Below are 27,472 nucleotides of genomic sequence, written 5' to 3' on the forward strand. Positions count from 1 at the left end.
TGATGATTGAGGTGGCCTACAAAAAAAGAGGCCAGGTTTGATAAAATATCCCAATAATGAGAATTTCATTTCCTTCTTCACAGACGTCATCCATATTGAGTGTGTCAGGGATGTTAACCCTTTCCATTTAAGCATGATTAAGCTTTTCAGAGAGAACGCGAACAGGTTGTCACTATGTTGGACCCTGCACAAAGTAAATCTGCCATGAAGGGATTGGATAAGATAAGATCCACTTTACATATGCTGAATTCTTAACAGTAACCCAGTAGTTTTGCAGCTCTTTGAGCAGGGATTTCTCTCCCTTTTGTGAGCAGGCACTGCCCCCTCTTTCTTGTCCCCTTCTGCTCTTTGCCCGCTGAGTGCTGCAGCACTATCACAGAGATGCTCTGACTGAGACAGCGGCTGCCCCCGGGCTTCCCAGTCGCTCGGGCCTGTCCACCCTGAGTGTTTTCGTGTCAGCACGCATCAGTGTTGTTGTCCTTGGTGCAGAGTAATTAACTTAAAGGGGTTTGTCTAGCGTGATAAATTTAGGGAGGCTCTTTGTTACAGGAGTCGGGTAGGAAAAAGCCCTGACAACTCACTCAAAAAAAGAGGATCAAGGGGGCTTAAAGTGTGTCACGCGGCTTCCAATCAAAACGCCTGCCATCAGTGTTTCCTGTTGTTATGTATGAACACAATAGGAGAATCACTCATTGAGCAAGAGTATTGACATGTTAACAATATAACAATGTTAAGTGGGATAAGGAGAGTGGTCTGGGCAACGTGGTTATGCCAAGGACAGAAGGAGAGGCGGGAGCAAGTGTTCCTCCGCAAGAACGTTTGTCGGAGTGAGTGACACACGAGGACACATATTGTTGCTGGTGGAGGCCAAATGTTCAGCAAAAAGGGATTGAGATACAGAGCGCGTATTAGGATTGGAGCTGGAAAATTGTCCGCCTCTACCCAAAAAAGCGTGTTATCCACTGTGGGTCAGATTAAGCAGATGAGCAGAATAGTGTGTTGTTATATAAGGTGATCTAAAGCTCTCTGACACAAAGCATGTGACGAACAAGCAGATAGTCTGTGATATAATCAGCGTGAAGTGTAAGCTAGCACGCTGTTCAGATGACTGAAATGTCCAAATCCATTCGCTCTGGAGCTGCGTCATTGCGCTGTGTCGTTTGTCACTCAGTGCTGCAGACACACTGTGAAGATGTTTCTAGGGTGTTTTTTTTCACACCCATAGCTGCTTCATTGTGCAGAAAAATAACTAAGAGCAGACAGTTTATGTTTCTCTGTTTTTCTACATTCATGAGTAACTTGCTTTAAAAAACTAGAAGGAAAAAACTATTTCCACTTAAATGCCATTAAAGCTCCATCAATTTAATTTTTGCGCTTGAAGAATAAAGTTTGGGGATAGACAGAAGAAGAAAAGAAAGGTGAAAATCGATGCATCACAGGTCGAGATGTCCTGACTTTTATTCCAAAACACTGGATCCTACAAAGCAGCCAATATCACACTTCAGTTAGACCCTCTCCACCTGGTAAATGTCCAAATCTTTTCAAGCTCCATGCTCCCAGTTTGTAACTCATGCTCTCTGGTATAGATTTGTAGTCTCCAGGCCCAAGCCGATTACCCTGATGACATCATGCTGCTTCTCCAGAGCCAAGACATTATACAGCTTGATAAAAAAAAAAAAAAAAAGTAACTCGAGTTTACCGGCGTCAAGCAAATCTTTCAACCTCATCTCAGGAAATTTCTCAGTTGTCATAGAGATGAAGACCATGAGATGTGGTTAAAAGCTTTGTCAAACAGCTATTTATGTGGTCAAGAATGAACTGTGAATAGTGCATCCCGTGATCAGTAAACAGACTTTTTATGCGTGAAATCGGTGGAGTTTCCCACGTTTAATGAATCTTGTCCTGTTTGACACCTTCTGTTCAGAGCTCCACGCTGCAGACTCTGAGGTGCAGCTTTTGTCCAGAGGAGACTTGTAGCTGACATAATGGCACAGCTGCCTCATGTGGCTCTTTGCTTTGTGGATTAGCAGAAGTCTGGATTTATTTTCTGATGTTGTAATAACATTACTGTGCACGTTGCTGGATCAGGCCCGGGGTAGGGAGCCCGTTTGAGGCAAGTTTGTGCAATAAACTGTTCTTTGTTGTGGTTAGTGACTTTTAGGGAGCAGTTGGAAAGTTTTTTTTTCTTGTATTTATCATAAAGCACTGCGGCATTTACTAAAATCTATTAAATCAACCTAGTAAAGCTAAATTAATCTCAGTGTTGTGAAGGCATTTTGTGCTCCAGTTAGCTTTGCATTGTGCGACCTTTAGACAAAGCTTCATAAACTGTACAGTAAAATAAACATGTCAGTGGTTATACCTAAATTAGGCTCTCTGGACTGTGTATGTTTGCTGTGTATGTTTGTGGTCAGGACCCTGTCATGGAATATGTGAACTCTGCAGCCACAGTGTTGACGTTGTCCTTGCTGCTGTTATGTGAGTGTTTTAATATCTGGCGTGGTGACAGTCTGTCTCTGCCTAGGAAAAATGACTAACTAACCATCAGAAACACAGACTAACTGACACAAACAAACCCATAGTTGTGCTGCTGCGACTCAGCTGTGTCAAATGGTCTAAAATTGACACATCTCAAGGGACTTTTTTTTCTATGAATAGAAGAATAAGTGTTGTCTCCCGGTTTCTGGTTATCTAGGCCGATTGTCAAGCCTGGCTGTGAATAGAGCTGCTGATTAGCTGTGGGCCTTTAAGGAGGCCACCTCTCTGATGGGCCTATTTTGCCATAATTAATTATCATCATGACATTGACATGCGTGTGGCCACAGCTTTCTGTTGTGGCTGAAGAACGGCCCGGGCACGTCGACTGTCTCGTTGTTGATGTAGTACAGCGAGTGGGCGTGGAGGAAGCGGTCGGCCAACAGGGAAATAACATATCTCTCATTAGTTTAATCATAATTGCTTTGCAAAAATTAAGGGGATCGTCTTTTAGGATGTGTTAAGCTGAGCTTGCCTTGGCCAGGATGTGGCACATTTTCTGCAGGTAGACAGGTCCGTCTGGGATGGCTGTGACATTAATAGAAAGTGTCTGTCTGAAAGGTGATGAAGTCTGCCTGAATGTCTTGGCCTCAGTCCAGAGGTAGGCACTGCTCGCTGCCTCAGCAGAAGTCACACCGGTGCTGGTCCACACTCCCGGCTAATTGCAGACTCATGAATATTTGAGGTCCCCCTAGGAAGCCCAGACAGGCCTATCATTGTACCTGAGTATCAACATCTGAGGTTTGCTTTAAGGAAGCTAAAGAATTCAGCCTCTCCCTTTCCTAGAGTAAATGTAGGCCTACTAGAGGAAGTGCTGTCAGCGGCCAAGTTCGCCTCTGTGTGTATGTGTACATGTGTGTGTAAGTAAGACACCTGTTCTTCTGAGCAGTGTACTGGGTAAAGTGGTCAAAAGCTGGCAGGCCATCAGTACACCAGGCCAGGCATCGGCAGCTGCTCTCACAGTAAAAAGCCATGAATAGCCTTTTTGTTCTGTTTTCCCCTTAATCAGAAAACAGAACAAAACACTAACCAAGACCTTTCACATGAGATTTTCCTATTAGCTCCTCCATCCACACACTAACATACACGTTTCCATAGATAAACCTTAATAGAAAAAAAATCTCTGGCATGTTTATGAGCCTGCAGGCCTCCCTCGGCTCAGTGATCCTCCCTCGTGCTCTGCCTCAGCACTCTGGTCCTGCAATCTCAGCTCCCCTCCCTGGTCCCACTCAAAGGGCCCTCTGTGCTGCTGGCTGGCAGGCCAAGTGTTTATGGAATGTCTCAGCTGCTCGTGGGGTGTGGGGGGAAACGGCTAATGAAATGTTAAGTGTTGTATGAGTTCACCTCTCTCACAACAGCCTGACCCATGGAGCTTGTTGTGTCACCGGTCAGCAGAGTTTGTTTTCGTCAAAATGTTCTCGCACAAACTGAATCTGGTCAGTGTGAGTGAGAGAATCCCTGAACAAGTGAATTTGGACAGTAATACAGTATATTTGTCTGTGTTCAATCATTTAAAGGGGCAGTGCCGGGGGTTATTGTTGCATTTCCATAAAGTTAGTAATCTTTAGAGGGACAGATTAAAAACACATGGTCGAAATTGTAGCATCAGAGGCAGAAGCCCCTTTGAGACTCTGCTATATTGCCGCTAAGAAGACCCCTCTTTATGCCGTCTTTGTTTGTTTACACTTATCAAACTAAGCTGGCATGATGCCGTCCCACTGTGTGATTTTAGATAACGTGCCGCCGGTCTGGAATCAGAGGCGTGACATGTATCACAACACTGTCTGCGTCGGTCCCACCCTTCCAGCTCTCCCTTTTACACAGACGTGGATCTGGCTCTGGGCCTACCTCGGCTGCCGGCATAAAGACAGAACAACAATGGCCCTGATTCCTTTTATACCGACCTTTTATAAATGCGCAACATTCCCGCCTTGAACAGGCTTTGTAAAATGAGCTAGAGATGTCGTGACTTTTAGTGCATAGTATGGGTCAACCCCCCAAAACATGAAATCCTACATTTCCCATAATGCATCCCAACAGCATCTTTTCACTGCATGGTAAATGTCAATGTCATTAAAACCCCTTTTTGTAGCTGAATACATTATATAACATGACTAAAAAGCATCCACTCTGTAATACATGCTTTCTTTTGTTTTTATCGTGTAGGTGTTTATTCACTTATTTCAACATACACAAGCTGATATGTGTTCATATGATACCATCTCTAACACTGACTCCATCCATGTTTTGAGATCTGGAGAGGAAGGAGTTTTCCTTAATCTGAGGATCACTCGAGCTACGCATACCTTTATCACTGTAAAGTCATATTTTGATATATTGGGCAATTCAGTTTGGTCCCCCAATAAACACAGTCTTGGCGATATACTATAGGTATCATCAAACCCACCCACTTCCCTATGTGTTCCAGTACTTTTTGATGATTTGATTCACCGCACACTGAGTCTACACACCAGTAACTTTAACCAACTTGTTAAATGCCAGTGTGTGCTGTAGAACCTGTGTTGCCAGGCAGATTACATCTGAGCCAGTACATCAGGTGAGGTCTGTCCACAAATATTTAATTCTATTCAGACATGCAAATTAATATTTGATCATACCTGGCGGTCACTGTGGGTTTTCATGTGGCTGGTTAAATGTCTTGTGCTCATCACTTGCCTATAATAATCAATGTCAGCAGTTGTGTTTGTGTACACTATAAAACTACTGTGGTTAAACACTGGCCAGGCTCCAATATAATTTATAGGCTTCTCAAACCAGTTTTGAGATCAGAAAAATTCCCTAATGTAATCACCTATTAAATAGCTAAATAGCTACCGTTTCATATTAGACATGCTGCTATTTCCTACTGCATCCATAAAGCTAATCTGTGTGTAGCTAATGCGTGCATATGCTCCATTGTCTGTTTATTTTCACAGACTGGAACAATTATTGGGCTTTGATTCTCTCTGTTACGCAGCACATTACAAGCAGTAGTCTGACCACCCTGAGCTATTTCAATGCACACTGATTAGTAGGTGTGCTGGGCTGGGCCGCCGGTTCTGACCTACACTGCTCAATGACTGGCACTAATTTTAGGCTGCCCTACAACAGATGAGAGGCGGGTGCTGGTGGGCCTCACTGCCTTCACTGGCCCTGTGGTTTAAAAGGCCTCCCAGTTCAGCAGACACTTCAGATGAGACAGGATGTGATGATGATGTGTTGCTTAACATTATTTCATTTTGCCAAAACACAAAGTAATAGCCATAACAGATGCCTCAGTTAGAGTATGAGGTTAAAGGGGCACTCCACTGATTTTACATGTCAACATCAATTTAGTACTTGTGGCGAGCACTACACAGCCTGTGAGTTGTTTATTGTCTCTCTGGCTCTGAAGGATCTGAAGTCTGTAAGTTGCATTGTGTGAGTCATCCCAGTTTGGGCTCAGAGAATACAACTTTTTAGCTATGCTAGTTGGGTGGTCGGAGGGATTGTAATGTTGGTCAGACAGTGCAGCGCTTCTATTTTGTCCCTAGAGACATTCACTATCCCCAGAGGATGAACCCTGCTGACTTTAGTTCCCCTTGACATTTACTGTGGCGCTATCATGAGGTTGAGATTTTTGGTTTAGAGTAAAACTCTAATAATAAATATTGGATGGATTGCCATGAAATGTGGTGCAGATTTTCATGTCTCAGGGGAGATTGTAATAACTTCCTGGACATCCCAGGGCTTTTGATCCAGTTCCATCATCAGGTTTAATTTGTCCTATACTTTGTTTTATGATCAAATACCTGCTAAACTAACAACATCGGCCTCAGATGTATTTTGTTTTTTAGTGCTAATTAGCAAATGTTAGCATGCTAACAGACCATGACTATGGTAAACACACCTCCTGAAAAACAGCATGTTAGCATGCTGACATTAGCATTTAGCTCAAAGCACCACTGTTCATGAGTACAACCTCAGAGCTGCTAGCATGGCTGTAGACTTGTTTGGTTAATAGAAAGCCAGTGTGGGAATGGAGTTTGAATCAGTCAGGATCAGGATCAGTCAAATTTTCATCCATACATGGTCAGCTGTGATTGTCAGAGAGCTCCTCCTCAGTGGTGGTGGGATTCAGGTAGACTAGCAGTCATTGTGAAGTGCATTACAGATAAATCTATGGAGATTTTTCCACTTGCCATAAAGTGAGGAAAACTACAGGGACCACGTCCGGGGTCACTGCATCAAGTGTTTGAGAAGCCATCACCCTTCAACCGGCTCCCCTCTATTTGCTCTCCCTGCCACTGTGTTTCCCTAGCGACCGCACAGTCTGGAGGAGAATCCATTTGCTGGAGCCATAAAGTGGTGCTAAGCTTTTAACAGCATCTCACATTCGCATCTTCTGCTGCTTTTATTCCAAAGGTGCAACTTTCCTCTCCAGATCTATACAGCCGTTAGAGAGGTGACAGTAAGACTGTCGTTCATTGTGCCTTTTTTCCCCCTGTTGTAAATTATAGATGCTTAAATCTGAATTCCAGCTCTTTCTACTCTATCGATTGACACATTTGCTCTGTGGTGTTTATTTTTGGGAGCTTGCGATCTAAATTCTGTCTGTCAGCTGACCTGTTCTTTGTGTAGATGGTCAATATGTTCACAGTGGGACAACAATAAGTGGGCTCTGATTCTCTCTCTTTGTCAGGGCATTACAAACAGGAGTCTCCCCCCCTTGAGCTATTTAAATCCACTGATCAGTGATCAGTTATTGTGTCAGACTGGGCAGCACTTTGTCTTTTCCCAGTTGAGAAATGGGGAATTATGGATGCTGCTTTTCTGGGAGGAATCCATAAACCTCTTTGCTCTTTGATTTTCATTTTTGGGAACTGCTGTCTAATTCTTCCCATCAGTCAAATAATTCATTTAACTGATAATTTAAATGGATCCAAAACCTGTTTCTGTGATTGCAACTTCTCACTTCTGGTTGTTTCCAGAACCAACAGCACGGTCATAAAAGCATCCCATAGTTCCTTGTTCTTTTGATTCTGTGTGTTGGCCTCGTGTAGGAAAATAAAACCACATGATTATTCTGTGACAGTGAATCTGATGCTGTGACTTGGCCGCACATCTGTCGCTCCCTGTCCGTCTGTTTATCGCAGTTCATCTGTGTGGATTAGGATTAGGGCCTCGAATGTGTCTTTGCTTTGTCATCAATAGGACGACCAGTGTGTCCTCTTTATTAAACTGCTGGGACTGTCTTCTGAACATGGCTCTCGTTTGCATGTTGCAGGAAGGAAAAGTGTTTCATGATGACTGATTATTCTCCAGAGTGGACTGGAGAGCAAGGAGCCAGTTGTTGTTTGGCCGACTCCGTATATATATATATATATATATATATCCTTGAGTTCTATTTTTAGATGCTGAGTTCAGAGTGGTGGTGCTGGAGAACAGAGACACTGTGAATTGGGTGTAAAAAGGTGATTTTTTTTTTTTTTTTTATTGATTTACAGTAATCTGACATGTATAAGGCTTGTGTGAAAACAGCCAAATGAAATTCTTGAAAAACACAGAATTACAGGGTTCAGAGACAGTCCAAAGCAAAATCAGCTTCTCTCTGATCCATGGCTCCACACAGCTCACAACTGCACTGCTGGGCTCAGCAATGTTATGTAATGTCATTAGCATGTATTTATTACAGCTCTATTGCGAAGTTGAAACCATTTTAAGCTGCTGCTTGTTGGGTATGAGACAGAAAGGACAGACTGTAGAACTGCCAAAATGACTCTCTGTTTTGTATTTTAGGCTGGAAACAAGAAACAACATTGTCTCTTCACTGTGGCTTCTGTTGTGCAGCTTCCAGTATCAACACTATGTTATTGGAACAATTCCACTATTAAGTTGACTGAAAAAGTGAATCTATTCAAGAATGACATTTTGATAGAGAAAAATCTCATCTGAATGTAGCTTTTGACAGATATATCTGTATCAGTGTATATGTTGGTCAATGCATAATTAGACCGATCAGGAAATTATATAATTTGAAAAGGCATTTTGATTCAAGTTCAATCAGTGTCTTCCATTCTGTTGAAATATGCTGGATTTACTGACATGAACGAGAGTTTACATTGTATAATTACAAGCATGTGACACGTGTTGGTTTGGTTTTAACGCTGATTTGAATTTGTTTTAAACCAAATTTCTTCAAATTTGATTGTTTTAGTCAAAAAAGTAAATCAATTAAAATAATTACACACCCACACAAGATACTTTGAGGGTAACCTATGTACATCAAATTTATGTTTATTTATGTAATTTGGCAGTTAAATTAATAAATAAAATGTGGATTTTTCTGAAAAATGAACAGATTATGGTGGATAGCTCGTCAAACATAGTAGTTAGCTGAAGTTTGCTGCTGATCATACATTTCCAGTGATTTCTCTGTTGACATAAATAACGATTGGAAAAATATTTTCTGTATTCTTGCATCTGAAAGAATAAACAAAAGAGCACCTGTCAGTGATGGATAGATTAATATATATAGATGAATTAATAACCAAAGTAAATGGATCCTTAACAAAGTGTTTATGTTATGTGTGTATGTTAAAAATGAATATTGGCTGATGTCATGTCTGTTAAACTCTGAAATATCATTATTGGTCTTGGCCTTAAAAAAAGAAAAGCAACAGAAGTTGTGTTCTACTGTGCAACAAGTATATTCAGGTTCAGCAGGTAATAAAAGGTTTTAAAGAGCGGCCCTTACTTCGGTTTATTTGTTCAGCCCTTTTTAAAAAGGTCACAAACTGTTTCACAATCAGGGCAAACAAAAGACATGAAAACAGGTTACACAGAGAAACAAGGTGATGGAGAAAAGTCAGTCAAGAAGAAATGGGTCTTCAGAAACAACTGAGTGTAAAAAATCTACTAGACTTTCCTTTTGAGTGATAATGATTTACAGAAAAAGTACAATCTTTTCATTCATGTGTAAATTCTTCTCTGTTCTTCTCAGAGGTATCTGGAATGTAAATATGGCAGCTATTTGTAGAGTACAAGTCAACAACAAGGAAATTCAATGCTTTACATGAAACATAAATGAAAAAAAAAAAAAGAATTTGCTAGAAAATAAAAAAAGAATAGAGAATAAAAGTTACAGTGCAGTGGAAGAAATGAGTAAGTAAATGAGTATGTGATTTAATAAATAGCAGAGGAAAACAGGAGCAGCAGGCTGCAGCTCTCTGGGAGTTTGTTCCAGATATGTGCAGCATAAAGATTGAACGCTGCTTCTCCATGTTTAGTTTAGACCGTGGGGACAGAAAGCAGACCTGAGGGGTCTGGATGGTTCTTAACGTAGCAGCAGATCTGAGATGTATTTTGGGCCTTAACCATTCAGCATTTTTCACTTTCTTGGTCTCAGCGAGGACTGGAGCAGCAGAGCTCTGAATCAGCTGCAGTTGTCTGGTCTTATGGTGATAGTTGGCCGACTTTGTAATTGTCTTGATGTGGCTTTTAAACTTCAGGTCTGAGTCCAAGACTACACCAAGATTTCTGGCTTGGTTTGTGGTTTTTAACTGATTGAAGCTAACCCTAAGCTGATGACCGTGTATGAACGCGTGTGTTAGGAGAGGGAGAGGGAGAGGGAGAGGGAGCTGTTTGTGAAAAGATGACCTTGCTCCGAAAGCCTGTTTCCGCTCTGAAGCAGATGAATTGCTGAATTTTCCGGAGAGACCTGCCTGGACACTTCCTCAGTAGCGGTGCTCTTGATCGCTCGAACAACGAAGCACACTGAGGATCTATTGTGATCTCCACTTTCTCACACTGACACAGCCAAGTCAGCTCTGTGTATTCAAAAATGTCCCCATTTAACAGCTCAGTATTTAAGACTGCAGAATGTACTTTTAAATCCCCCTCTTTACTTATTCTTGTTTGCAGTGTTTTTCCAAGCTCTGACTGTTTCTTTTTCCCCTGGAAGGAGATAGTTTGTGGCTCTGAGGCTGCTGCCCGAGAGAGGATGTGTTATTCATCCAGCGCCGGGCCTGATGTATAATCTCACTGGAGCACAGAGTGGCCTTTCACATGGACTTCCCCTGTGTTCTGAAGCTGTTTGGCCTGCGGTAGTCTCTTCCTCAAGCAGTCAATACAGCTCTCCGCCTCTCTGCTGAGCCCAGGGTGTTTGTTTGAATCTTTTGTGGTGGCCTCTCTGGATGTCATCCTGTCAGTCTGCCTGTCTTCCAGGCCTCTCCAGGGTGACTCTGCTTTATCTTCCCCCGGTTTCCGGAATCCTCTCTTTCCTGTTTTCGAGCCAAGGTGAACCAGCTTTGTACCTGGCTCCAAGTTGCTAGATGTGTCTGCCCTATTTTGTTTCACTGCCGTTTGAGATCTCTGCTCTGCATCTTCCGGCTGCTACATCTTTGATGATGATAATGATGTTAATGATGATAAGTGCTGGTGTGTCAGAGGTAGCTGACGGTAATTACAGGATGCAGAACCTGTTTGTCCTCATCTTCAGGGTGTCCTAAAAGTCTGAAATCACAGGGATGATGAGCACAACACGTATTTCTCACTTGTTACACTTGTTTTTCAAGCACACGCTCACGTCCCTGGAAGAACTGTGTTGCTTTCTGAGCCTTGAGACGTCTTTGAATATTATACCAGGTGACAGCAGCACCTCTCAGATTCTCTGTGATCTGAAAACACTCAGAGACACTCTGTATATCAAGGCTGGCATGAGCAGAGCACGTGTGTTGCCGCTGCTGTTTCCCAGACTTATCCACTTGCCTGGCACGAGCCCTCGGTGGCTGACACAGGCTGTGGTAGATTTGTGTGGGTCACAGGTTTATGAAGGTTAAACAGGCTTTGATATGAAGACAAATGGATGTAAGAGACACGCTTTTTGTTTATTGTTTTTATGATAGCTTCTGTTACACATGAAGGTCCTCTTAATGTACAGGGGAAAGACAAAATAAGAGCCACAAATTGCAATATAATGCAATCCGGTTATGGCTGGTTTAACACACCAGGAGTCCATGGGCAAAAATGAGCTCCGAGCCCCTGCTCACCCCTCATTCTTTCTGCTCTACATACAGCAGACCACACAGAGCACCTTCGTCATGCTTTATCTGGAGCACTTGATACCACCCAGTACTCCAGTGTGAGAATATGATGTCACAAATTTGTTAAGGGATATGTAACATGTGAGCATAATATTAATTTGTTTTTTTGGCAACAAAATGGGCTGTAAATCCAACATTTGACACATCATCACCATATGAAGATGCTGAGGTGAATGTGTTTGCCTATTTACACCGACACAGAGCAACATTAGCGTTCATTTGGAAGCATGTTTCTGGCCACCTGACAAATATCAGCCTAATTTTTACTCCACTTTTAGCTGTGTTTTAGTCTCCACCAACCCCTGAGGGAATACTTCACTCTTTAGCTGCCAAATTCCACTATGTTGACCAGCTTGTTCCTAACTTTGTCCGCTTGCCGTTGGTGCTGAGCAGGTGTTCAGTGGGTTTATCAGAGCTTTTCACCAAAAAGCAGCTGCTTTCTGCGACTGGAAACAGTTCTCCCACAGTTTCCACAAAAATCAAACATAATAATCTACACAATGGTGGTATATTGGATCTCTTTTTATTGTATAGGGGGTTTCTGTTTTGTTTGTCTGTTTTAGGCGTCAGATGTACATGTTCATATCCTTCCTGATGACACTATAGAGAACTGTAAGAAGCCGGTGGCATCTTAATAATCTTCAGATATCAGTTCCGAAATAGCTTTGTTAGCCCCACCCACTTTAGCCACCATTTGCCCAGTATTAGATTACCAACAGAAAAAGATATTTCAATTTGCTGCATGGTGTTTCTCGTTGTTTACGCCATGACTTAAGAGTTTAATGACACACCGTTTGACCATTGTCCTTTGTTTGACTGTTTCTCACAGAGGCTCCCTACAATGAGACCCCTCCGTCATATGGATATGACCTGGAGCACTCAGAGGAGCACCACCCTCGCCACGACCCTCTGTCCTATACTGGATCTCCTTCCTCCTCGCCACGACTCCGCTCAAAGAGCCGGAACAGTCGAGACACCCAGTGCTCTGGATCTCTGGAGTCCACGCTTTCGGTAATGTGGCTGGGTCAACTCCCACCAACATGTCTGACAGTGTGTCTCTCACATTGCTGCTGCTGCTCCTTCCTCTCTGCTGCATTGTCCTTCATTGTCCACTCTCCACACACCATCCAACACTTATTGTAGCTGTGGCTTTTAGTTCTAAGAAGATCAGTTCTTAAAAACCTTTAGCCCTGGCTGTTGCCGGCATGAGGTATTACTTTTTGAGTTGTCCATCTGTACATATGTCCATCTGTCCCATTCTCGTTAATGTGATGTCTCGGCAACCCCTTGAGGGAATGTCTTCAAATTTGGCACAAACAATCACTTGGACTCAAGAGTGAACTGATTGGAATTTGGTGGTCAAAGGTCAAAGATCCCTGTGACCTCAAAAAATGTTTTTGGCCATTTGACAGAGTTTCACACAAATGTCTAATAGGATAAAACGCAAAGGTCAACTTCACTGTGACATAATAATGTTCTGCAAAAAACACTTCGGGACATTATCCAATGCTGTAACTCAGAAAGGAGAGATTGGCTGGTTGGCAGAGGGACACAACCATGAGGCGGTAATGCTAGTTTACTTCATAATGTAAATACTTTACACTAAATACATGGCACCAGCGTTACAAAGATTTGTCGTTTCAAAGCCATGCCAGACTTTTTAGTGTTTCACTAAATTATAACAACATTTCCTATAAACCTGTTGCAAAGACTGGAAACACTATCATTTGTGTTTTGTTGTTTTATACTGGAAGAACATCAACCTAAATCTGACAGGAGGTCAGTAATGTAACATGCTGTGTAGAGACGACGAGGCTTGTACTAATCTTTCAAAATGAATGTTGTAATGTCAGAATATATGTATATATATATGTATGTTTCACAAAAACAATCTAGCAAATTTAAAGAGACATATGATTAGATCTAAATCTGCACTGGGAGAGAAAATCATTAACATTCCCTAAAGTGATCAAGTATTACACTTCCACAAAGTTGAGAAATTTGCAAGACGGATTGAAAAAAGAAAGGTCAAAATCTGAGCAGAAAAGGCCAAAAATATCCTGACCTTTAGTCCCTAATCTGGGTCACATTCTGAAACACTACATATTCCATAATGCAACTCGACAGCATCTTTCATTAGACCGTCGTTATGACCCATGACTCCATGACATCCATGGCTCCTCCAGAGCCACTGAAGACATTAGGAGTATACTTCATGACAAGTAAACTGAACGTCATGAGTAAAGTCAGTGGAGTGTCCCCTTTAAAAACGTCAGAAGAAGCCCTTTGGCAGGCATTCAAACAGCTTCTCCAGCTGAGGCATCCAGAGGCCAACAATAAAAAACAGAGTTCCCAGATGGAAGTGCTTTTGAGTATGAGGCGGAGCGTCGCTGAAAAACACTGTATATGCTCAGCAAACATACAGTGGGCAAACAGATGTTAAGAAGAGACCTAGCTCCCCTCCCCCTCTGCTGTGCTCCTGTCCTATCTGTGGTATCCTCTGATGTATACACTTTGTGATCTTCAAAGCTTAAATCATGGTCGATGGTGGAGGGGCTCACTCAGCATTTTTTATCTGGCTAATATAATGGAGGAGCTTGATGTGGCCCTTCTTGACGCTCCAGTGTGTATCTTACTGCCATGATAGCTCACACCAGGATGACTGATGGATTTAACCTGTTTGGAGTAACAACCTCTGGACTAGAAACACATTTGTCTTGCTTAAGGTGCTAGGAGTCTGGTTCAAGCCTCCTGGAATCTCAAACTCCCACATAGTTTAATCATATCTGGTCTGTCCTAATCCCACAACAACAATATCTGCAGCCAGGGGTTTGGAGAGGTGTGTGGGTGGTTTATTAAAGCTCAAACCCATTTACAGGTCACGTATGTTAATATGAGTCTTTTGTGTTGTTGGAAAACGTCCTCTCTTCATGTTTGCCAATTGTTTCCTCTCTCCACCTTGTTTGTATCAGGTGGAGTTGGATCAGGAGAAGGGGCTGGAGATGAGGAAGTGGGTTTTGTCAGGAATCCTGGCCAGTGAGGAGACTTACCTCAGCCACCTGGAGGCCCTACTGATAGTATGTACAGACACACACACACACACACACACACACACACACACACACACACACACGCTGATATAGGTATCATCTTTAAAGTCAGTTTTTCTTTAAATGCTTTAATATTGTATATATTCCTGTTTAAAGGAAAAACATGACTTTTGAAAGAAGAAATAACAAATTCTTCCTTTTACAAATGAAAAGTTGAATTAATAAGAAACACATCGCACACTAACTCAGCCTTAACAGATCTTGTATGACCAGTCGCTTATGGTGGCTAGCTTTAGCTAATTTAGTTAGCTAACTGTTGCTATATATTGGAGACATTCCTGAGTCTGTTTGTGACTGTTTATAACTTTTGACATAATAAATTATGATAAGTTCCTCCACTTACAGATGAAAAGTTAAAAAAGAAATTATAAACGATAAAACACACCCTTGCTCAGTTCAATACAGCGCTGGTCTGCTAAGACGTAGTTCATGTTAGCTACTGTTAGCTAATTTAGCTAGCAAACTTTTTCTACATATTGCTGTTACTGATATTATTGAGTCAGTTTTCTGACTTTCTCACTCTTTAGCATTTACCATTATCCTGTAAACTTTACGTGTGGTCACAGTAGCTGCTGCTCAGCAAGAGTTAAGGCTTGCTACAGCGGTGGCCGGGTAAGACATAGCTTAGCTAACGTTATCTAATGTTAGCAAACTTCAGAGGTATTGTTGTGTAAGTTACTGACATTACTGAATTAGTTGAGTTTTCTGTCCTCTCTGCTAGTGCCACTGTTACACTACATTTTAGCATTTACCATTATCTTGTAATTGGCGCTTGTGGTCACAGAATCAGCATCAGAAAAACTTTAATGATCCCTGCAGGGACGCTGCTTTGTTAAAACTGCTCAACACTCACTTAGGAAAGAGTAAATAGTAAAAAAGTAAAAAAGTAAAAACTATGATTAAAACTAATATGAAATAGTAATAACAATACATACACAGTAAGTGAATAGAAAAAGTTACAAATGCAAACGTTAAAGAGTAATGTGAAAATTAGAATAACTGTATGGACAAAAGTGCAAAAATGGAAATGTGCAAAATAAATTGACAGTAATTTAAAAGTAAATTGAGTAAATTGATTATTGAGTACTAAATTGATTAGAGTACTGATGGAGACGTTAGGTGGATGCTGCTCAGTAAGAGTTAAGACTTGCAGACAAATATCTTCATTCTACAAAGACAATGTCATTAAAAATGATTTAAACTTTGCTACATTCAGGGACTGTTTTCAAATATGAACTGTGGTTATTGTCCAGCCCATGAAGCCTCTGAGGGCCGCTGCCACAACTTCCCAACCGATGCTGACCATCCAGCAGATAGAGACCATCTTCTTCAAAGTACCAGAGCTTCATGAGATCCACAAGGACTTTTATGACGCTCTGCTGCCCCGGGTCCAGGACTGGAGCCACCTGCAGTGTGTGGGCGACCTCTTCCAGAAACTGGTATGGAGATTATGTTTTTGTCAGCTTCAGCAGGACAACCAAGGAAACAAAATGTTCATGTTGTAAAAGTCCAGTATGTGAAGAATTATTTTGTCCACGTTATCGTACCAGTTTATTCATTAACACTGGAAAATCCATTTATGCCGTGTAAATTTTATTACCACAAATCATGTTAGATTTTTCATAGTTTAGTTATTTCAAGATCATTTTGGAGGAAAACGTGTCATGACAATGTTTCAGGGCTGAAGCAACAAAAACCTGTTTTTCCACTTCGTTTGACCTACCTTGAATGTAGCACAAAACCATCAGGCAACAAAGTAAACAAGGAAGTTTGAGAGCATTTGAATGCAAAGTATGTGATGAGCTTACATGAGTGAAATGTTGTGGTAATTGTTTAACTGTAAAGCATTTACACTTGTTGAACTTCATTATTGATGTTTAGTATCCACACACAGTCAAATACAGTAAGGTCCTTCAGCTGATTCAAGCTCTCCTTTGGAGAAGAAGCATCAAATGAGATGTAACGTCACAGCATCAAATTGTATGTTGGTTTTTGATCGAACAGACCAACATTCGTCAAGTCAGTGACTTTCAGAAACTAATTATAGCACTCCCTAAATGTCATGCCTTGATCATTGATGATTGTTGAAAGGAAGGGGGCTTTCAGGGTAGAAAAAAAGGTGGTAGTCTTTGGCTTTTAGTAATGCTCAGTGAATCTTGTAGTGCACATGTGAGTAGACTGCCTGGAGTCATCTCCCGGCCAGATAAAAGCCTCGCTACACCACATGACAAGCAGTAAAGGAGAACAAAATGCTCTATAGGAGGTTGCTGAGTAAAAGCTACCTCAGTGTTTGCTGTTGGACGAAGATGAAAAACACTCATACACACAGACTTATATATAGACACGTGGGTCAACATTGTACCTCACTGAATTGTATTAATTCCTTCTGTATTGCCAACTCATGCTTGAGTGCAGCGTACAGTGACACTGCACCACACCCAGCGACAATAATAGTCTAAGAAACTCTATCTTCGCTGTTATGGAATAAATCTAATCAGTAATCTACTTGTGCCCTGTAGGCCAGCCAGCTCGGAGTGTACCGGGCCTTTGTGGATAACTATAAGGTTGCTGTGGAGACGGCGGACAAGTGCTGCCAGGCAAATGCTCAGTTTGCAGAGATATCTGAGGTATGTAATCACGCTACGCGCAGCGGGACTGCAGCAGGCGAGTGTTTGATGTTGTACAGCTGCCTGGGACAAGTGATGACAGAGCAGTTTTCAGCAGTCCTCGCAGTGTAAAGAGCTGTGCAGCTCTTTACAGCGGTGCTGATTGTTTTAATTGCGCTGTGGGGCAGTTGCTCTGATTTAATGAGGGTATTTTTTCTCACCATTCCCCTCTGGTGTTATCTTCCTGCCAGAATCTCAAGGTCAAAAGCACAAAGGACTGCAAAGACCAGTCGGCTAAAAATTCACTGGAAAGTAAGTACTGAGTGAAATGAATGGCCAGCCTCCACATTAATCAATATATGCTATAAGTAGATGAGCTGTGACTATGCCTGTTGAGCTGTCTCTTCCTCCTCCACAGCTCTTCTCTACAAACCTGTGGACAGAGTGACGCGCAGCACACTTGTTCTGCATGTAAGTCAGATCTGCCTTACAAAAATCTGAAGCAGCATCTCTGCATGAGAGTTTTTGGGGATTGAATTTCTCATCGTGTTTTTTCTATTCTAGGACCTCCTGAAACACACGCCCTCCAGCCACCCAGACCATCCACTGTTACAGGACGCCCTGCGCATCTCCCAGAACTTCCTGTCCAGCATTAATGAAGAGATCACCCCGCGCAGACAGTCCATGACAGTTAAGAAGGGAGAGGTCAGTGAGACAAGTCACGTCATCACCTCAGGGTTATACTAATAACTTTGTGACTCCAGGTTGATTAATCCACTTTTTTGCAAATAATTGTGCTCAGGCCGGCTGAAAACAAATGCAAATAAAATATGTTTTAGGTAAATAAATCAACTTCCCTTCCATATGTCCCGCTGAGACTGGATTTCTTATTCACCAAAATAAATTCCACCAATTCCATTTGATTGAATGTAGCCCAGAGAAGAACAAATTAAGAGTAGGTGCAGCCTGTTCCCTTTGTGGAGCAGATTTTTCTTTGCCAAGGACAACTTCAGTGGTTTGAATGGTGTGGTGGCACAGCAACGAGGCCTGGCACCAGCACACTGACTCCTGGGGCCGCTCCCGCTTTTATATGGTTTTATATTTATGTCCGGTGAATGTCGACAGTATTTAGGAGAACTGAGCTTGTTCTCTGACTTTTCTCACAAATACCAAATAAGACAGGCGTCTACAGCCACACCATCAGCTCTGTGAGGTCAGCAAGTATAATGTTTACTACCTCAGTTCAGCTTGTTAGCCTGCATTTGCTAATTAACATACAGCTGAGAATGATGAGAATGTTTGGGTTTTGCAGGTACTTATAGCACGGGACAAAACAAGACAGATGAAAAGTAAAAGACTGACCAGATTCTGAGGGGGACATGAATATGTGAACTAGATTTTATGGCAGTCCACACAGTGGTAACATGTCATTAAGTTCTTGATTGACAGAACAGGTGATTATATGAACGTGAGGTTTTCATTTTCTCACAAAAATATAACTACTGTACAGTGTTTTAGAGCACTTGCATTTATTTGATTCTCTCACTCAGGATTATATCTGCCTCAGTCGTTTCCGTCATATTTTGTATATTGAAAGTATAAAGCTCGGAGCACAAGGTGTCTGGAAGCTGCAATAAAAACCAGGGTGTGAGTCAGGTTGCTGCTGACTCATCTCTGCCTGTCTGCTTTAGTCGTGAAGGAAGTGGAGCGTAGAGGAAGCTCGTGACAAAGCCCTGCAAACACTGGAGGCGAGGGTCTCTGTGTCGCAAACCAGGAAAACCCGTCAATTAACTCCGCTCTCACTCCCATCCTTCCCTGTCGCAGTGTCAACTCTGCTTCCCAGAAATGACCTGTACCGGGCCTTATCAACTTCTGTCTAACCAGCCTTCTGCGCTGGGTGTGTACCGGCTCAGCCATGTTTCCTGACCCCTCCGTCCCTCAGCACCATGCGTCTCAGGGATCTGATTCTGATGACCTGAGTGAGAACTTCCTCTGTTTTTTCTGGGAACTGGCCCAGCTAACTAGGGTGGGATATTAAATCAAAGAAAGTTCTTGGGAACATTCTTCTGTATATTGTCTAGGAAGTCTGAAATCCCACAGGAAGATTGACAGATAGCAAACTAGCCCGTGACAGTGGGTTTAAAATACAGGTTTTGTTGTTGTTTGTGATCAGCTCTCGACTAAATTTACACCCATTGTTGATGTTTTACACCGTAGCTGCCTGTAATTACCACGTCCATTTAAGTTTGTTTAGCTTCATCTCTTGTACATGCCTCGGTGCTCAGTGTCTCATAGTGCGGAAAAAACAGAAGCAGATTCCGGTGTGTGGAGGGTGTGATCACTGTGTGGTGACAGCTCTTGTTTTTCCATTGGATTATTGACTGTTTGTGGTCACATTTGTGTCACAAAACAATAAACGGATATAACCCTGCCACCAGGACCGTACTGGTGCCTCACCAACATGCTCGTAACCAGACAGAGCTGAAGTGGAGCGTGCAGAAAACGGCAGAGGGAAACCATGCCAACTGTGGCTGGTGTGGGATGGCAAAGACTCACATGGCCAGTGTCACTGTAAACAGCCTCAGCCTTGCGGTCAAAAGGCAGAGGACTACAGGAAGAGCCCATGTCATCACATCCACTTCTAATCTCAGGCTGGATGACGAGGAGAGGAAGCTCGAAACTACAATCTATTTCCAAAGAGCACAGATCATCAGAGCCTCAGAGGCTGACGTGGTGTACACTTACTGTCTTGTTTTGGTCGTGTTACAAATGATTGATTGTTTTGTTTATTTTCATCTGAAAGCAGCAGCATCACCACAGGCTGTACAATAATTCAAAGCATGTGCAAACATCAGCATAAAATCATTGTTTGTGAACGCCATATTAAAACATTTTAAACTGAACATGATGTAAAACTTTCAGCAGTTCCTACTTTTGCACCTATTTCTCACTCACACTTTCATCAGTGAGTGTAAAGACATGATTTCTTGTTTCCCGTTGGCAGAACCGTCAGCTGATGAGGGATCGTTTCATGGTGGAGCTGGTCGAAGGTTCCAGGAAACTCCGTCACGTCTTCCTCTTCACCGACCTGCTGCTCTGCACCAAGCTGAAGAAACAGGCTGCGGGGTGAGTCTGGGTCAGCGTCCAGCCGGAGGTTAGAGATGGAGGCGTGTGACCCAGAGGATCCACTGGTTCAAATCCCAGGGCTGTTTGGGAATGAGAATTACTCCACCCAGATAGACATTAAATGTGTTAACGTAAATTCTGCTTTGTTGAAGATGGACGTGTTTCACTGTGACCAACTAGGAAGCTTGTACTTAGTCGTACTGTTGGTTTCACACTTCTAAAAAATAAAAAAATAAAAAAAAACATGATGAAAAAGTTTTTTTTAAAAAGTGTTTTTATACAAACCTCTCGCCCTCCAATAGGAAAGGGCAACAGTATGACTGCAAATGGTACATCCCGCTGGCTGACCTGACATTCCAGACCATCGAGGACTGCGAGTCCACCCCCATCCCTCTGGTCCAGGACGAGGAAATTGACGCGATGAAGATTAAAATCTCCCAGATCAAGAATGAGATCCAAAGAGAAAAGGTGATTATAAACACAGCTACAGAAACTCAAACCTCCTCAACACAAAACACAAGGAAAACATAATGCCTTAATTATTATTTATAATTATTTAATATCTATAATTATTTAATAAACTGTGTGATTTATTTGTTTATAGTGATGTACGGAAAAAAAACAAACAAGCAAGCAAAGCTTCCTATATATATACTTATAGCACGCTTCATTCCAGGTGGAAGCACAATGTGCCGCACAGAGCATCAGAGTTATCACAGAAGTTGCAACCACAAAAACAAAAAAATGTGGATAGTGTAAAGATAAAACATTAGACACAAATAAAACAAACACATAAATGATACGTATGAATTAAAAACCATCAAGAAATTAAAAATAGGGAAGACCAACAACCAATCAGTAAAAAATAAATATGTAAACACCACAACAATGACTTTCTACCAAGACAGCACGTCTGTCTTAAATGAACCCTGTTGCTGTTTATCTGTAGAGAACCACCAAGGGACCCAAGGTGGTTGAGCGTTTGAGGAAGAAGTTATCAGAACAAGAGTCTTTGCTGCTTCTCATGTCCCCCAACATGGCGTTCAGAGTGGCCAACAGAAACGGAAAGGTGAGTCAGAGGACATCAGAGGTCCTCTCTAAAATTCAGCACGGATAAAGACCTAGAATTGAGACTGATGAAACATTTCACCTGGACTAACTAACTAGTGACATTTTCATATAAGGTATAGTTGAGAATATCTTATACCCTCAATGACAGTGACCAACTGTTCACTTTGGCTTCTGCTGCCCTCTGCTGTTGACGACATGAAATCACAGCATGAGAACAATAAAATACTCAACCCCTTCATGTCTTTCAGGGTTTCACCTTCCTGATCTCGTCTGACTATGAACGAGCAGAATGGAGGGAGATGATTCGAGAGCAGCAGAAGAAGTGTGAGTTTTCTTCCAACCTTAAAATGGCAGGATTATTATCATTATTACAACAAGTATGTCATTTTTGGTGTGACTTGCAATCCCCTCGACTGTGTCCTGCAGGTTTTAAAAGCTTCTCTCTGACCTCTCTGGAGCTGCAGATGCTCACTAACTCATGTGTGAAGCTCCAGACTGTTCACACTATTCCAATGACCATGAATAAGGAAGGTAGGATTCACTTTACACTGCATTTATTTTAGGATTTAATGTGCCTCTCAGTTTTGTATTGTGTCTCAGTCTGAACTCTTCCCTTTGCAGATGATGAGTCTTCGGGTTTATATGGCTTCCTGAATGTCATTGTCCACTCTGCATCAGGGCTCAAACAGAGCTTAAGTAAGTAGCTTGTTTACCTGTTTTTTTTGTTTGTTTTTTTTTTTTAACAGAAATCATATCACTGATAAATATGCAGGTGGCACATGGTGTCACATCATCTTCTGTGTCAGTCCAGTCTCATCTGCTTTACCCACCCTCTCTCTCCCTCTCCCTCCCTCCCTCTCTCTCTCTCTCTCTCTCTCTCTCTCTGCGGCTGTCAGCTGGGCGGGCAGCTGCAGGGGAACAAGTGGGATTAGCCAGGAACACTGTGTACAAGCCGCCTCAAATATGTCTTTGGCTTCTCAAATCACTGCCTGCTCACGCTCCACATTTTGCTCTCTATCACAAAGGCCAGTCACGCAATAGTCAGTGGCATGTTTCAACCAGTTTACTGGGAGTTCACTTCCTTTGCTATTCCTTGATTTACTCAGACAGCACCAGTAGAGCTGTAATCACACAAGGAAAACTCTTACCAGCATGAGGTTGCAGTGATCCAGGCCTTATACACGACCTTGTCTGGGTGTGTCTCAACCAGATCATTAATGTAATTCCTTAGTTTCATTTTGATTCAGGTTTTAACATGATTTTTGCTTCTCCCTTCTAGACCTCTATTGCTCCCTGGAGGTGGATTCTTTTGGCTACTTTGTCAACAAAGCCAAAACACGAGTGTACAGAGACTCGACAGAGCCCAACTGGAATGAGGTGAGAGTGCAAACCTGAGAGGAGAAAGTGAATGAGTACCCCCCTTCATTATCCACCTCTCTGTGTCTTCAAGACATCCAATAAAGAACTGTGTTTCCCCAAGACATAACTGAATGAAATTAAAGCATCATGTTTGAAAAAGGCCCTGGATGCTCAGAAAACAACACAATGAAAATAACATGTTGTGCACCCAGCTGAAACCTACAATAACATGCCTTTGCTCTGTTTCTGTGCAAGGAGTTTGAGATTGAACTGGAGGGCTCTCAGACTCTAAGGCTGCTCTGTTATGAGAAGTGCTGCAACAAAAGCAAGCAGAGCAAAGAGGAAGGAGAGCTCACTGACAAGATCATGGCCAAAGGACAGATAAAGGTATGGACAAAAGGAGGGAAAATATCACAGCAGAAGTTCTTTGTGTTGTTGAGAAATAACAGAGGGCTGTGGTTTTAAGAGTGTGTCAGTTTTCCCTGTTAGAGCCTGAACAACACAAGTTTCTGAGGACGAAACCAATATCATGATCAATAATTTTACATTTCATGCTTTTACACGGAACATAAATACATAACATAAACAAACATTTGGTAAGTATTATTTATAGTTGGTTATTAAAAACTAGGATCAGTATACTGTATGTACAGTTAGTTTATGGTGGACAAGCTACACATTGTTAATAGAGTTTCTGAACTACCTCGATCATAATGTATGTGTGGCCTTTCTGCACTGGAGTTTCTTATTACTAATCAGCCAACTTTTACACCGAGATGGATTTTTTTCCTTTACTTTGGACAGAACCGGACCTGCCGCTCTGCCATGTTTCCAGTATTTGTTTCCATATTCTGGCTGTAGCTTTATAATTAATGCCAGAAAAGTAAAATGCACGAACGTTTAAACACTATGAATTTCCTAAACTATCTGGCATGATAAACTAAATACTTGATCTCTTACACATCACACTGTATCCCACATGGCACCAAAGCAGAAAACCAAACTAAAAATCAATGTTTACTCAGTGTGACCCTAAATCTATCTGGTTCCACTGACACTGAAACATGTGGAGTGAACTCTCTATTGATTTCAGTACCTCTGCAGTGGCGTTGTATCTGCTCTGCTGCCCACAGGCACTTTTTTTTGGCTAATCCTCCCCCGTAGCTGCTGAAAGAGAAGTGAGCCGTGAGGTTGTTGGTGGGTCACTTCAGCTTGACCCCTGATGGGGTGTTGTGACAGAGGGCAGATTAGACTTTGGGTTGACCAAATGTAGCTGCTGGCGCTGCTCCAGAGTATGACAGAGAGAGAGAGAGACACAGAGCGCTCTTTGATCAGCCAGTGAAAGGATTTCCCTGCTGGACAGGTGGGTCAAAACACTGGCGAGTGTTAGAGGAAAAGAGCCTGAGGGTGCTGGCAGTCAGATACTAACAGCCTGGAGACAGGACACCTGTCAGGTATTCAAGGAACTTTCTTGACCTGTAGTGTCATTTGGCCTTCCTGCTTTCTTTGTTGATGTCTACGTCAATAGTCGTCAGACAGTTTTTACTTTTTAAATTGACAGATTAGTCTCAATGGTTAAAAAATGATATCTAATGAGTATTCATTTCATATTAGCATCAAAATCATTTCAATTTTGAAACTGAAATATTTGAAAAAGACAAAAGGCTTTTAGTAATATTTTTTTAAAAAGGGAAAAGGAAAAGGAAAAAAACAATTTAAAAGATAAATAAAATTGAAAATATAAAGTATATCAATAAAAGGAGAAAGAAAAAGAAGGAAATACAAGAATTAAAAATAAATAGAATTTGAAATAAGTTAATGTATTTATTTGCTCTTTTTTTGTTTAAAAGTGACGTATTTAAGTCACTTGAGATAATATCTGCATGTGTGATGATCACACATACAGGATTTGTGGGAAAGGAAATTATGTTTATTAGCAAGAGTAAAGGTCTCTGGGAAAGGTAACAGTTCATATATGGGTTATATCATTGATTTGAATACTAACTATTGCTTCAGATATAGGGAAGACAACGCACGTGCTAATTCTGAGGTTAAAGGTCACTAGTACTAATCAGTAATTGGCCCCAGAGGACCTTGTTTAGGCTACCTGAGAGGCAGAGTCACCAGGCAGCACTCCTCACAGCGGCAGGCGTGAGCACATTGGTAATGAGGGTAGGAGGGGATTCTCATGAGTTAATCCCCCAAATCCATCTGGGAAGTAGAACAACACACAGGCAGCGTGGTTGGCAGACTGCGAGGCTTTGTTCCTTCTCTGACTCCCACTGGATTGAAAAGGTTTGGAGTATAACAATGCCGAGACATCGAGACGACGCGGAAAGTTTTTTAATGTTTCAGTCGGGCTGCAACAAGACTCTTCAAAGCGAAAGGATCAATGGCTTCTTGTTCAGGAAAGAAGGACCTGCTGCTCCTGTTAATGCGGTGGTTTAGAAGATAGTGATAATCTGCAGACCGGCGCTGGTTTCTTTGTTCATTTGTTATTAGTCAGTGAAAGTAACATTTTAGAGTTGAGAGAGACTCATGCCAGAGAGGATGAGTGAGAGTAATCCTAATGAGGAGGAGAGTGTGGATCAGGCCAGCAGTGGTGTAGAGGAAGAGGGAGACACGGCTCAGAGGAAACCCCCGAGTACAGGGGCCCGTCTGTGGGACAGAGTCCGCAGCAGTCTGCTCAGACCGAAGGTAAACATACGGACAGTGAGCTGGTCTGCACCCGATGTTGTTTTAAAGGACCTACATCTGAGGACGACCTCGCTTTTGCTTCCTCACATTTTTAAAACCCTTTCTGAGTTTGACACTGTGTTACATTTTTCTTACATTTATTTCTTTCAAGATTTAGAGACCAGCATTGTCCCGCCTGTTATTCTTCTTTGTCTTTTTAATGAAAAAAAAAAAAAAAAAAAAAGTATTATGTAAGAAAATTGATTTTCACTGACTAAAGGATTATCTGAATGAGATTTGATGGTTTCTTGGGTGAAAGAACATCTGCCGTGTTGGACAGGCACAGTGCTTAGCAGCAGCCGGGGACATGATGTTATCACGTTCCTCATGCCTGATCACTGTAAATAAAGGTTGGCAGTTTGGTATTAGTCAGATGACAAAAATAGATCAGTCACATGAGTGAGCACCACCTTGCCATATGGAGTTTATGTTTATGTTAGTCTGGATGAACTAATTGGGAAAGTGATGCTCATATTTACCTACTTGTATCTACCTGCACAGAAACTTAACCAAACTCTCAGTGTGTTCACTTTTGTTTTTTTATATAATTATAGTGCTCATCTCACTTAAAAGCTGATGTGGCTTAAAAATTCCCTGGTTTTTGACTCTTTGAAGTGACATTTGAAATAAAAAATGTGTATTTTATTTTGTTTCAGCTGGATCCACAAACGCTGCAAAACAAAGACTGGCAGAGGACGGTCATCGCCATGAATGGGGTAAGTGCTTTCAGCAACCCGGTGAAAAGTGGCAAAACTGACAATGTTAAACACAGCTTCTGATTTGGAGATTAAGGGAAAAATGGTATTAAAATTTTGTGACTAACTATTGTTTTATTTTTCAAAAAAGAAAAAGGCAATTCAAATTTTTTCTAGTCCAGGTTTGACAAGTCCACATGTAGTGGATTTTGATCTAGACCTACTGGTATGTGGTCTGAATGCAAAATAAAAAAAAGCTGTGACATTTTTTGTTTTCACAAATAGAAATCACAAATTCCACAAATCTGGAACTGTGTTTTAAACAGTCCTCGGAGTCTATTTGTTAATCTAGTACAGATCTGCTAAGTGGTTTTTGAGCTAGACCTGGTCTGATGTGTAAACCGGTGAAATCTCCTTTTTTGTTTTGAAAATGAAATGAAGGTTTCATGAATTTGTGAATTGAATAATGTGGGCGTTAAGCAGCCTTAAAGCTTTTAATATGAAATCTTATACTGTTTAACGACTGCAAGAGTTTAGGATGGAGCATGGAGACACAACCACTAAATATCACGTTGATCGTACTGTCCAACAGAAGTGGGTGGATTGGTTCTAACAGTGCTAACTTTTTGATGACTAAACACACAAATGCATGCATTAAAGTGAAACGTCAAGTAACATAAAATAACACAGTCTCCCTCTTACAAATGAAAGCAATAACACACTCAGCTCAGTTTAATACACTCAGGAGTTTTGCTTGAAGCCTTAGCTGGTCTGCAGTGGTCGCTACTGTCATGCTACAGTTAGCAGACTTTAGATAGCCATTACTGTGAACCTGGCAGGACTAAGTCAGTTTTTTGACTCTGCTGTTACACTATGTGTAACATTTATCATCATCCTGTTAAAGTCACTTGTAGCCACAGTGTCTGCTGTCTGGCAAAGCATAGCATACATATGCTAGTTTTCAGGTTTGTAAGCTAACATGAGCACACACAGCGGTTGTTGAAAGTAACTGGTTTCCTGTACTTGTTTCCTTTCAGATTGAGGTGAAGCTGTCCATGAAATTCGCCAGCAGAGAGTTCAGTCTGAAGAGGATGCCTTCACGGAAACAATCCGGTGTCTTCGGAGTGAAAATCAATGTAGTAACTAAGTGA

The 27,472-nt window shown here is 41.7% G+C and overlaps 1 protein-coding gene across 1 annotated transcript in view; it reads left to right on the forward strand.

The window, feature by feature from the left end:
* The window catches only part of si:dkey-91m11.5 (PH_BCR_vertebrate and RhoGAP_Bcr domain-containing protein), a 32,272-nt gene that overhangs the window by 1,744 nt on the left and 3,056 nt on the right, over positions 1–27,472 (forward strand). The window contains exons 2-18 of the mRNA XM_056376228.1: positions 12,448–12,629; positions 14,591–14,695; positions 15,982–16,167; positions 17,248–17,355; positions 17,586–17,646; positions 17,753–17,805; positions 17,899–18,039; positions 20,339–20,460; positions 20,763–20,928; positions 21,410–21,529; positions 21,780–21,855; positions 21,958–22,062; positions 22,153–22,227; positions 22,811–22,908; positions 23,146–23,277; positions 26,283–26,342; positions 27,359–27,468. Coding sequence (XP_056232203.1) covers positions 12,448–12,629; positions 14,591–14,695; positions 15,982–16,167; positions 17,248–17,355; positions 17,586–17,646; positions 17,753–17,805; positions 17,899–18,039; positions 20,339–20,460; positions 20,763–20,928; positions 21,410–21,529; positions 21,780–21,855; positions 21,958–22,062; positions 22,153–22,227; positions 22,811–22,908; positions 23,146–23,277; positions 26,283–26,342; positions 27,359–27,468 — 1,900 coding nt within the window. The remainder of the gene's footprint in view (positions 1–12,447; positions 12,630–14,590; positions 14,696–15,981; positions 16,168–17,247; positions 17,356–17,585; positions 17,647–17,752; positions 17,806–17,898; positions 18,040–20,338; positions 20,461–20,762; positions 20,929–21,409; positions 21,530–21,779; positions 21,856–21,957; positions 22,063–22,152; positions 22,228–22,810; positions 22,909–23,145; positions 23,278–26,282; positions 26,343–27,358; positions 27,469–27,472) is intronic.

The sequence above is a fragment of the Seriola aureovittata genome, chromosome 5 (genome assembly GCF_021018895.1).
Source record: "Seriola aureovittata isolate HTS-2021-v1 ecotype China chromosome 5, ASM2101889v1, whole genome shotgun sequence".
Taxonomy (NCBI): Eukaryota; Metazoa; Chordata; class Actinopteri; order Carangiformes; family Carangidae; genus Seriola; species Seriola aureovittata.